This window comes from Amia ocellicauda, chromosome 8, assembly GCF_036373705.1.
Source record: "Amia ocellicauda isolate fAmiCal2 chromosome 8, fAmiCal2.hap1, whole genome shotgun sequence".
In the NCBI taxonomy this organism is placed as follows: Eukaryota; Metazoa; Chordata; class Actinopteri; order Amiiformes; family Amiidae; genus Amia; species Amia ocellicauda.
In genome coordinates this window covers 17,088,812-17,102,285 of record NC_089857.1, presented here as the reverse complement: position 1 = coordinate 17,102,285, position 13,474 = coordinate 17,088,812, and the positions used below count along the sequence as shown (strand labels likewise).

The 13,474-nt window shown below is 36.0% G+C and overlaps 1 protein-coding gene across 1 annotated transcript in view; it reads right to left on the bottom strand.

The window, feature by feature from the left end:
* grid2 (glutamate receptor, ionotropic, delta 2) overlaps positions 1 to 13,474 on the bottom strand; it is a 219,984-nt gene that overhangs the window by 160,493 nt on the left and 46,017 nt on the right. Inside the window, exons 5-7 of the mRNA XM_066711696.1 lie at positions 12,512 to 12,685; positions 8,590 to 8,751; positions 3,223 to 3,342 (exon numbers count right to left, since the gene is read on the bottom strand). Of these exons, the coding sequence (XP_066567793.1) occupies positions 3,223 to 3,342; positions 8,590 to 8,751; positions 12,512 to 12,685 (456 nt within the window). The remainder of the gene's footprint in view (positions 1 to 3,222; positions 3,343 to 8,589; positions 8,752 to 12,511; positions 12,686 to 13,474) is intronic.

Sequence of the window (13,474 nt, the reverse complement as noted above, 5' to 3'; positions counted from 1 at the left end):
ATTTCCATGATAACTGATTGTATGCAATCCGAATGCAAACCACGATTTCCTTGAAATTTCTAAAATTTCAAAATTTCACAGTCAAATTGGACAAAATCAGATTTCCTGCAATTTCATGTGATATAGCAGAGCAGAGCCCTATTTTCCTGAAATCACATTCAATCTAATGAAATCACCCTGGACAAGTATCCAATCAGAGAGCAAGAAGGAGTCACATGACAACATCTACGATGTCACAGGGAACCTTGGACAGCAGATAGGAAGTTGGATAGGAGAGGAGAGTCAGAGTAGCACTATTAGCTTACGGCTACACACAAAACTGTGGTAAATTGGCAAAAGCCATTAATTAAATTTTAAATTAATTTGTATTTTCCTTTCAGTCTGGTATTTCTTACCTCCCATTTCGTTTTCCTCAAATCATAGTTGTTTATCTTATATACATGGAGTTGCTCTTTTTCACAGATCTTATAGTGTTTTGATGTTACTGTATTTATTTAAAATATTTGCCCAGCAATTACATGAAAAGGGTTATACATTCATATTTATAAATATTAATTGGTATACTGGTAAGTTAGCCTTCTAAGTCTTTATCACGTCCTCCAACTGAACCCTCTGATATTTGTTTTGTAAGGTGGCAAAAGCTAAATAATTGATGGATACAGTAGCTAAACATAATACAAACCATATGTTTAATTAAAATAACATACACACACACACACACAAATATATATATATAGTACGAGTGCTCCATTACATTAATACAACCATAACAACAATGAATCATGGTAAAATAAACAGGGATTTGGACATTAAATTATATAATTTGCAAACAAGAAAGTACATGATCAATATAAAACCCTATTGGTATCGCTCCTAAACACTCTTGCATCACAAACAACTGAATCTGATTTCACCTGATGAAATCGAGCGACTGCACAAAATTGGATTTATTTCAATCCAACGAAATTGAACGCAATCGGTTCACTGCCTTTATGACAAAATCATGGACAACAAGTTACATTAACAACCAATGGAAGACAAAATGTATAATAACAAATATACATAGATCAATACTCTGGAAAAGCTTATACAAGTTTGTTTCAGCATCTCTGTGAAATGTAAAGAACAAGACATTTGGAATTAAGTAAAAACAAACTGGTGTTCGTAAGTGTGCCTGAGAAGACGGTTTGATCTGAGTGGGGGGGCACGGGTCATATACGCATCAATGGCGCTGTGACTCGGATCAATGAGATTTAGGCCATTCAACTGCTGATGCTGCTGCAGAGAGGAGGGGAATGTAAGGTGTAGTGTGTGAGCTTGTTACAGTGAAGTCATCTTTTTCTGAATCTGCAGAGTGATCAACCCAACCTGATGTACAAATGGGTCATTGTATGTAAAAATTATGTGATATGTTGTAAGAATTGTAAGTCACCCTGGCTATGTAGAAATAAAATGCTACAAATAAGATTTCTCCCATGTATTCCCTCATTTAAGATAAAATACAAAACGTTTACACACGTTTATGTATGGCATATGTCAAAACATTGATCTCACTGGTCCCAATGCTTATGAGCAACCATCTCACAAGATGAGTTACAAGCAAGTATAAGTCCAAAGAAATATTTCATATTTTGGAAAGCATAATTACAACTGTAAAAGCAAACAGATTTACGATTACATTAAACTAGAAGGTGAAACTATCAAGATGTATTTTATTTCAGCAACAGAATTATGAATCAGCATTGTAATTTATGCTGCTTAGTATTGCACATGTGCATTGTGCATCCTGAAAGATATCTTAGGAGTATGTGTTGACACATTTTTGTTTGTTTGTTATTCAAAACTCAATTTTCCAACGTCTAAGCAAACAAAACATCTCAGAGAGGAGTGATGTTTTAAACATTTTAATAAAGTAAAATAAATAAATAAATAGACTAAAATAGGTTGATATTAATCCAAAGAGGAATCCAAAAATATAGTAAGTATTAAGTACACGTATAAGTAATTATCTTCGATGATTTGGTGATTCTGATTTAATGTAATTAGTTTGTACTTAAAGATTAATTTAATCTTCGGGAAGCATGGTACAGTATTTATTAAAACAGTATGTGTCTAAGCCCATTATCTCTAATGAGATCTGACAATTTAATTTGTAATCTGCCTCAACTCTTGAGGGAAAGAGACACGGAAATCATTAGAGACTGATCTATGTTATATGCAGCATATAATAAGAGTTAGGTTACATACAGAAGATACGCTGTCTCTACCTATATGACTGATTTGATAACATGACCTAGTAAAATGCATAGAGTATTATTTATTGTATATGTTCACAATTTCGAGCCACGTTAAATGTATTGAAATGTACATTTAAATGTATTTCTATCAACACCAACAAACGATGATCACCCTGCTATTAGATTTCAAATGAACAAAAACACCAACATGAATAAACTGTGTTGTTATATATACATTCATGTGAATTAATACATCACAATCTGTAGAAATAAATATTTAAAAAAAATCTGAGGTACAGTAAGATGACTGTCTTTGATGCGCACAAGTCATGCTTTTCGATACCCTGCTGTCGTATTGCAAACATTGCAACAGGTCTTGGAGGCTGATCATGTCAAACAAGTTGAGCATTTTTCTCTTTGGATAATTAGTTTTGACTGGAGAAAATCCAAAGACAATTTAATTTGATCTGGAAGTGTTGCCAGTGCTCATGTTCGTGGCAATGCAGTGAGAAGATTTGGGGGTTATTTTTACTGGTACTTCCATGGTTCAGATATGGTAATATGTCTACTTAAGCTACCTTCTGCTGGGTGGAAATTGAAGATCTTTTCAGTGAGACTAGAAGTGCAAGACCAATAACATGGATGAATGCCGTCCAGCTATAAATGAGATTATACCATATATAAAGTAATATTTACAAAAATATCATGATTGCAAAACACTGATTTGCATAGTATTCACACTAAATATAGGCTTGTTTTGCATTACTTCATTTCACTATAATTATTTTTTTGTGGCTGTTTTTCCTGAAAAACTGTGATGATATTCAATAGGAAGTTCAAGTTGTTAATAAAGGTTAAAAAAATATATATACGTTTTCAGGATTATGTGATGATTGTACACACACACACACACACACACACACACACACACACACACACACACACACACACACCTATTTTTAATCTGTGCCTCACTTATACTTACCTTTCGCACTCCTCGGCCCCTGTCCTCTCCATAGTTAGTTCCCAGTATTTCAAAAAATATATTTGGGTTTGATCCATTTTCATTAAATTCTAGAAAACTCGTCAAACCACTGACGCCACCCTGTAAAAGAAAACCAGAAACAAACCATTAAGAAAACAGTGATATGGGTAATTGTTTAAGAATGAGATGTTGGCTACATTATGTATTAGGCCTTATACTTCTATTAATAGCAGCTTTTACTTCTACAAATGAAACAGTTTATCCTGTCGAAACTCTGTTTATCCTGTCAAAAACCTTTTGAGAACATTCTCCATCGGAGCAAAAGGTTTAAAAGAGTCAGAATTCCCTATTGTCCTCATAGACTGCTTGAATGAGATTCTCGGCCCCAGTTTATGCATTGTCTAAATTCTGCAACCCGCTGCGTACTATGTGTGGCTTCAGGCAGATGACTTGTATGATGTATGAATCTCTGTTCATCTCTTTCAACAAAATCCCAATTGCTTTAATATTTTATCGACACGTATTGAATCATAAATCATCTCATTCTCTGCTTCACTTCCCCTTTGACGTTTTTGAGTCTAAAGACAATTTATGGTCCCAGTCCACCCTTTGGTGCTATTTTCTTTAATATTTTTAACCTTGTTGTATGAAGAAGTATAACACACAAAACACGAGCGAGGATGAATAATGTTATCTTCACCTGTTGATCACACATACCTGAGAATAATGAAAAATATATTTATCTTCTGAGACAAGGGGATTTATAATTCAAGGCAAATTAATAACATCCAGGAGCTGTTGCCCTACGTTTACGGGGTGATACTGCTGCCGTATGTTATGTGTCAGCTTTAAAGTGTGCACTGTAATGATGTAAGAAAAAGATCAGTGCGATGAGCTCCCAGGTGGGTTTTTTCCCCTCAGTAAAAGCCTCTATAAAGAATGCAGGAAAACAAGATTGAAAATTTCGATCCAAGTTGTTCCATTCACTGCATGTGTGGCCAGAGGTCCCAGTCCCAGTCAACACTAGAGCGAGTGGGGTACGGCAGTCAGGGGCCAACAGCAGCTATAGGAGGTGTTTGTACGAAATGTGTCTGAGCTACACTCGATACTTTAACCCAGGGGACACCTGAACCATGGCTGCAGGCTGGCAGCCACATTTATTAAAATTAAAGAAAGATGAATTTGCTTAATATAACAAGAATCCATAGTTGTAATCAAGGAATACAATATCAGAAGACATTAAGAAATGAAATAGACCTCAACATTTCCCTCATATACAGGCCTTGTTCAGTTATCCTGCATTATCTCCATAAGCTGAGAATTATTTTAGGGCCTCCTGCTTGGGTCTAACATGGTAATTGGCCATCTAGGCATTCAAATTTGGACACTCTTGCTTTAATGGGTTTGTTGTTGTTTAAATTGTATTGCATTCTGTATGTTGTTGTTGCTGTTTTCTAATCATGTTGTTTTTTGTATCATGCTGTAAAACATTCCCGATTGGGATTTAATAAATACTGAAATAACCTCACAGACCCATCCAGACTCTAACCATGTTCACCTAAGAATGGAATCAGCAATACAATTGTTCTGCATGAACCTATATATATGAATTTATATTATATATTATACGTTTCTGTTGTGTCCTGCTGTGCTAGACCATCCCACAAATGCAGTGACAGGCCACAATTGATAGTACTGGAGATTAAGAATCAAGACAGCAGAAGACAAACATTTGACGATTCTATTTCTTTTAAAGATAGGACTGACATGCTGATCTGCAAGGCAATAATTAAATAATCATCCCAAATGCCTGTTTGATTGATTTCAGAGACATAACTGGTGTTGCTTGCATAACATACAAATCCAGAATATACCGGATAGTTTCACTGCAAAGAAAGAACTGGTCTCAAATGCTAATAGTTGAAGAACCTCTGTTTACATATATACCTCAATAAAAACGTGTGAGTTTACTGATGAGCCATGAGGGCCAGGTTACTCGTCAGTTTCTTAACCAGCTCCTGAGACCCTCAAAACCCTTCATGGCTGTTTCACTTGCTTTACACACATGCAGCCCTTTCTGTAAAAATGTTCTCGGTTCACATTTAGTTTAATATAAGTTCTAGATTCTGGTCTTGGTCTCTGTATACAATTGGAAATAGAGATGATTTTTTCAGGCCCTTTTTGAAGTTGGGAACATGTATTTATCATACCTCAGTTAATTTAATTTGTGTTTAGATAACATATCTTCCAGTCCTGATATCGTTCCTGTTCCATTATTGAACTCTCTCCAGCACCTCCAGTAGTGTTTTTGTTATTATGTAATGACTAGAACTGAACACTAAATCATGCTTGCGCTTCAAACTCAACCAGTATCTCCTTTGATTTCAATTCAGTAGATATTATTGTTTATCCATCAGCAAGACATTTAGTGCTATCTACCCACACTACCTTGGTGTGTTTAATGATCAATGTCAGCTTGAACACTTGGGTCTTTTTCATAGTTCAGCTCTCTTGGATTCTCTGTGCATGTGATATGTCTTGGGACAATGTTCTTAACTTCATGTAAAACTGGATTTACAGATTTTAAATTATATTTTCTAGGCCTTAAATCAAAATTGTAATCTGTCCAAATCCTTTTGCTACTGAGAGTAGCTTCTCACCCAAATGTGCCATCTGCAAATGTTCAAGTTTTCTAATTGTACGAGTCTAAATCATTTATGGAGATTAAAATAGCAGTGATCCTGATTCCTCATACTTATCTTAGTGGCACTTCTGTGTATAGTGTACCAAGAACATAATATTGCTGCTTTAATGCTATATTCTACTCCTATTTTACACATAAACAAAGTTCTGTTTCTATTCATGGTTGCATGTAAATGGAAGTACTAATCTGTATAATTAATTGATCCTTAAGAATTTCAGGGGAACAGGGGGGAACAGAACACAACATACGATAAATACAAATAATAGATCCATTTATAGTTCAGTACATTCCTGTACTGTTGGCATAATTTACTATGCTCTCAGTGTAGCGATATCTACCAAGATAATATTTTCTGCAGTTTAATTCGTTTTTCTATAGTTTAATCTTAGTGCATTAGTTTAGCACATACAATGCTGATTAAATATGTCCTATTTGTTAAAATGATAAAATAAGAGGAACAGGGGTTTAAAAAAGGGTGAAAATGTGTGTCTGAGTGATTCAAACTCTAAGCAAATTACTTCTAATGTATAAATTATCTATCAATGGGTAAAGCTTGTTAACAGATATCTAGAAATTGCTCGTGTTGCTGTGCATGTTTACATTCATGGTTAGCACATCCTGTTTGGATTGCAGTGATATACATAGAGAAGAGTGATGAAGCTTGGGACTCTAGCTTCTGAACCTCATGCCTGGTTTTCAGGGATGACCAGCAGGGCTAATTGTGTTCTTGCACATTGTAAATAAGTGCACTGACCCACATCCACTGTGCCTCAGTGGTAACACCACTCCGCCCTGCATAGCAGATTATTATTATTGTTTATTCCTCGGCAGATGCCCTTATCCAGGGCAACTTATAGTTTCCCCAATAAACATTTTAAAAACATTACAAAAGTGCAGTAATTCAATTAGTACAAAATACAATTGAAAGCATTATGCAAGTGCAGAACCCCTGACTCTGTTGGTAATTGTGCTGCTGTGCCAGGTTAGTACCTTTCAGACTGTGAAATGTTTATTAATCAACAACTGATTGAATAGCTATTTTCACACTTCAATAGCACTCTGTATATACTGTATATGTACAGCACAAGCATTTACTGAGCAGATTTAGAAAGTGTTTGTACCAGAAATTGATTTTCAGTATCTTATCGGTATTCCTGGATGTTCTTGTTTTTCAAAGCACAGTTCACTGCACTTTTTTTTGGCAGATACATTGTTTAATTAAAGTATACAGCAAAATTGATCAATTTCAGTATAAGAAAGTACTTTTTTTTTATTTATTTTGTAATCCAACATGAAGATGATTGTGTTTACAAATATCTGTTGACCCCTGGCACACAAAATATGCCTGCGATGATTCATAAGCTTCTCTCAAAGAAGCAGCTTTAAAATAACTGCTATCAAGCTAGCTTAATATCATATCGGTGGAAGAAAATAAAAAAATGCTGCCTCCTTCAATATCTGATCTCATCAAATTCTAATGATGCAATTATTTTATTACCTCATGGTTTTCCGCAGGCAGCCACAGGCTGTGATTTGAACATTTGGCTTGACAAACACTGATGCTGAGAGGTTGCCTTTAGCTATTGCACAAAACCTTGTAATGCAGTTCACTCAATTTGACCTTGGATCGCCATAACCTTTCTTTTTTCCCCTTACGCTTTTATTTATTTTTTAACTTAGTAAGCAGCTGTATCCACAGAGCCCCTTTTACTCTGCAGTTCACATGAAACTTAATCTTACCAGACATCTCAAATCACTAAGCCTCTTCTTCAGAGGTGTTTAGCCAGGCCTCAGCATGGTGTGGCACCTGGCACTGTGCCACTTAAAGATCAAAATAATTTCTCTCTCTTTGCTGCATAAAGGGTCATAAAGTGACCTTTCCAATTAGGTTAAACTTTGTTGAAGGACCAGTAAAAAAATAAGACAGAAAAGTGACTTTTTAATTATTATATTTTGTTTCCATTAACTAGAATTTATACAGCCATAGTTCAATCCACCATCACGTTGTTTTCACATGTCTACATCAGACTACAATGTTAGAATGCTATTAAATATTTACAACTAAAGTGCCTTGAATATATTCCTCTCATATTACTGCACCAGTACAAACACTGATGATTTTATTTGTATGTCTAAGTCACATACGCACAATGTACGCAACATCTGAGTAATAATTATTCTTTTGTCTTTTTCATCTGCTGGAAAAGACATTAGAAATAGACCTACAGTAGTCTAGTGTGAATGTCTGAGCTTCCTGTAACTCTTGACTGATTTCAAGCTGTCCATCTTCTGGGACTAAGAATGAATGGCTGAAGCCTTTGGGACTGCTTGGAGGGGCAGTGATCCTGGGTTGTCAACAGAAGTATGTGTATTTAGTGTCGGTCATATTGTGCTAATGAAGTATTAATAGATCTCACGACATGCATTTGCAGACAGTAATGCATTGATGTGTTCAAAATTAATCAGGGGGTGTTGATTTTGCCTGCTATGAAAATACTTTTAAAAGTTAATTATAAGAATATATAATAATCAACGTAGCAGACTTCTGCTTGTAAATTCATGTCTGTGAAACCATGATTCTTGCATCTTGGAAAACCACAGGACATTCAGCATAAAATTACCTTGGTTAGGGGAAATGTTCAACCACTTTAATGGACACATACCTTTTTGACAGTGTCCAACATGGATCGTCCACCTTGCCAGGGTTTGGAGTTTTTACGAATGCAAGTCAGGCTGGCCATGCTGTGCCACTTCCGGTCCTCCAGTTTCTTGTGGAAGGCGTTAGCTAGTAACAGCACTGTATCATAGATGTAGCGGTTTGTTATCTATAAAACAATACAGACACAGGGGGGAAGAAAATAAAGAAAAATTAGAAGAAGCATGCAAAACAAGACCAATCTGTTATTCACATAGGCACAGCCGAGCCATAATACTGTTTACCACGTTTTGCCCTAATTCTCTTGCTTTGAAACAGTTACAATTTGTGTTGATTTGTCAGTGAAGTGGTCAGAAATTAGGAAAACCAATTCAACTGGCACCAGGGTCAGGCAATATCTGAGAGATTGGATGCATGGATGGATGGATGGATAGACAGCTAGTACGTAATTCTCCAGATAAAAATGTGAAGGCATTCTCATGTGTACTGATGCTTACGCGTATGTGATGCTTTTCAACATATGTCAAGCTTTTAAATCTAGGCATTTTTTAATATTCCCAAGTCCTCTGACAAATTGATCCCAAACGTACTTCCAAAAATGTTCTTTTTAAGCATCACAAGTTAGAGTCTATGTCCCAGAGCTTGCTTATATCAGCTAATTATTTGCTGTGGGATTTTCACAGATGATTCAGCACCGGCAGAGTTAAAAGTCTTTGCTCCGCTTACCCGAGCCCTAGGCTATCCTGCCGGTAGGAGTTGAAATCATCTCCCATTCTCCAAAGGAGGATGAGTATAGTACAATAAGCAAAAAAGGAAACAGGCCCAAAAGTCTGCAGCGATATCCACCATATCTTTACCATCATAAAGAACACAGGAGCAGTCATGTCTTTCACCTTTGCCCGAGTTCGCCTGGTGTGCTGCACTGTGCTTAACTGATTAGGTATTGAATCTGGGGTCGTGCTTATTTTAACTTCTCAAAAACTGTTCAAGTCCCTCCCGCAAATCACAAAGTCACAAAAGCACTGCACTATCAATCCTGCGAATGTCCCTCAGCAGTGTCCCGATTCCTGGCCCCGTGGCACTGGCCCACTGATGGCACAATCAATAGTCTGAACTTGTGTGCCAGCAGCGGGTTCATTCAAATTCATACCATCTGAGTCTTCCACACGAGTCTGAAGTTTCGCTGCCGGAGGAGGCTTAAGTGGCTTAACAGGCTAACTTGGAGATCTCATCAATCAGCCTCCTTTGTAATGCGATGCTAGTTGCTATTCAGATGAGATTAGTGGTGGCAAGGATGCACAATCATCACTCTACTGTCCCCTCTATGATCATGAGTCCATGTTTGTTCAAACACAGTGGAGAGCACGACAGCGCGGCCCACCCGTGTGGGGAGCAGAGACATATGCTGTCCTACTTAGTTTTCAAAGCAGCATTTATAGCACTCCATCACATTGTCTTCAGCAGTTTACACAACTAAATGCCAGATGTAGCCAGTGCCAGTAGCCAAGGTGCAATTTGAAAAACAACTAGTAGAAAATACAATCTAAATCTGTTCACAGTTAACGCCCAAGTTGACTTGCTGTAAATTACTTTGGTCAACATTTTTTTTCTCAGTTCTTCTATTGAATGGTTACATTTTTGTATTAATATTATTAATACTGTTATAATTATCATCATCTCTGGTATGAACTAAACAAAAGCATTGCACTTAAAATCTTACAGACTGCTTACAATTAACTGAAATTTGTTTTTAACTTATATGTGTTTTGAGTCCAAAATGGGTAGGATTAGACAGATGGGTTGAGCTTTTAGATGTTTTTTGAGGGAGGATTTGAGCAGAAGACAGAAGAATAATGTTACTGTATTAATTATATGTGTGTAAACAGTGAAATGTGTTGAAGAGGCACATGAGAGAGTTGAATGATTTTGGGTAGATCACTGATATTCTCCCAAATCTGTAAAATATATGACATGTTTCCATAGTTTAAAGTATATACCAGGTAATCTTCTCTTCTCACATTTGGCAGGCATAATTATATAGATTATTTGCACCTACAGCAGGCTTTTGAAAGAGCAAACATCATTAAAAACAATGCATTTTCTACATGTCAAAGTAAAAATGATTTAATAATTGGGACTCTGGGCAAATATAAAGGCTATGATGAAGAGGAAAGTTAATTGTGATGCAACTGATTCTGCTTTGATTTACTTTTAATAATAACAATAAATTAAGCTCTGCAGTCTTTAGGAAGGCAATTGTTTGTTAACCAGTGAAAGCTTAACTTAGATTAAGTGTAGTGTTATGTGCTTGAACAATCAAAAATAAAGCATTTTATGTTTCATATATAAAGCAAAACAATGTGAATCGTAAACACATGCTTGCTAAAGATTACTTTCTGACAATGTTTAGTTTCTGAAGGACATTTAACAAAATGATACAGCCTATTTCAGATTATAAAATTAGAAATGGATATACAAACCATCCCTTGTATTATATAACCATATGGCCATCAGGACTTCACAGCTAAGGCTTGGTATTTAATTCAGCAATTTACAAGGGAGTCATACTCATATATACCAAATTGGGACATCTTAGAGCATATGCAACAAACACCATCATCCTGCTCTTAATTAGACACAGCAGCACGTCCACATTACAATCATTTTAATTATTTTATGAATCTGTTTTTTCTTTTTCTTTTTTAATTATTATTAAAACAAATCACCCTTGCTTTATGCCTTTTTAATGTTCATATAAAGAGCCATAAACCTACTAAACCAACACCACCACCCAGGAGGTACTGGTGATGACAAAAGAATGAAACAGCACAGTGACTAACAGGAATGTTATGGAGACACACACAAACAATACATACATAAATACATACATGTATATATACATACATAATGTCACAAAACAGCAAAATATGAACCTCCCTAAAATCCCTGTGAATACAATCCAGATCTGATCATTCACCTAAACCATTCTTTTAATCTTGCAAGAATACTGAATCCAAACTATGCAGAGAAGAAGATGCCATCTTCACATTTCAAATCATGCAGAAAATGTACCCAGACATGTCAAACATCTGTCTGGAAGTGTTCAGAGGTGTATGATTGAAATGTATCCCTTTAAAATAAGAGTAATACATACATCTTATGGAAAGTCTACGTTCCTGAATATTTATCAGTAACATCAAGATGGTTACCCAACTAAAAATAAATATTATGGGTGGAAAGAATCCACTATATATACTCACTTGTCTGTTGTAAACTCCCAGTTTAGAATCCATGATTGGGTCTGTGGAGTTTTCTCTTTCTTAGCAGTACTTAGCTTAAAATTGTTTTGCTTCTGGCTTGTTTTCTGGAACATTGCCAGCATTTTCAGCATTGATTAAAGGGCAGGTATAATAGTCTGGTTTGGCATGCAAGAGGGACACAAGGGTCTGAAATGGGACTAATCCCTTCAATAGCACTTGGTGCCCAGCCAAAGGAAATCTCCACTTCAGAAAAACATCAGCGTACCATGGTCAACCAAACACAAATGATCCGCTCCAATGCCTTATGAAATTGTAACGCTTTGCACAATTGCCCTGACCAGAGTGCTGAACTCCTGATATCCTTCTGACACTCAACTATTCTACTTGAGGTTGTAAGTTACAGCCTTTTTAAAAAATATGTCAGTCTCCCAACAATGTTATTTAACTAGTGGTCTGACATCCTAACTGTACAGACAATGGATTCCATTTCCTTTCATCTTTTGGAAAAATGTAAGCGTCATATACATGTATATATTTTGTCTGAAGGATCATTTGAACAATGTTTTAATAGGTGAGTAAAGATAAGACATTGTGATAATCATCCATTGTCAAGTTGACTAAAACAGTCGACTTCATGAAGCAAGAGAAATACATTTTCGTTTATGTTACCTCCATGCTTTGTGCTTTAGAGTCCTTTGGGTCGCACAAGGAGTTGTTGATGCGGTGATTTCCTCGATAACAGCGCTGGCTTGTGTTCTGTGGCAAAGGAAATATCTGCCGGATAATTGTCAACCTGCCAATGGATTTCATCACAAGCTCCTGCACATCAAAGTCAGACATTTCCTGAAAAATAAAAAAAGAAAGTAAATAATTTTAAACTAGGTGGAAAAGAGTAGTGTAGTCATAATCCCAGTCACAGTTAACAGTGACATTGCACAAATTCGAATATAGGACTGTGTGGATTCCAGGAGTAAGCTGTGTGAAGGCTATTGCTAGTTTAGCCATTTGGGACCAGTATTGTCAGTACTATATTTTTTGGTAACACTTAGATGTGTTAAAACTTCATAAGAGCAGATTGTCATTTTCAAGCAACATACTGTATTAAAACGTGGTATAAAACAGATAATACCAAATTAACCAAAAACACATGGGTGTTGAGAATAAGCACAGCCATGTTGCTAAACCTGATTCACTGGCCAAGTGGCCACATGTTTATTTAATTAGTCAGCTTCCATGTAGATACACAGTAGTTTAAATTTAATTTAGATTTAAACCTGGGACATCTTCAAAACAAACAAGAGTATTTTGGTAAAATGTTAACATGGACGTAAAGCCTAAAACATTATATAAAAGTAAAAAAATAAATGTGAACATATTACACACACATAATTGAACAGACAACAAACTATTTAGTGACATAACAAATAATTGGTTATTACAAGGTCCAAACTTTCCTATTCGGAGTTGAAAATGTATGAATAATTTCATTCTATGAGACTCCAAGGAGGATTCCTAGATATTAAACAGCCGTAGACATTTCAGGAACCGTTTTCTGTGTGTGTCAAGATACAAACACATGTTCCCTCAAGATGACAGATTATTACATTTAAACCACCATGTTTTACTGTTCTG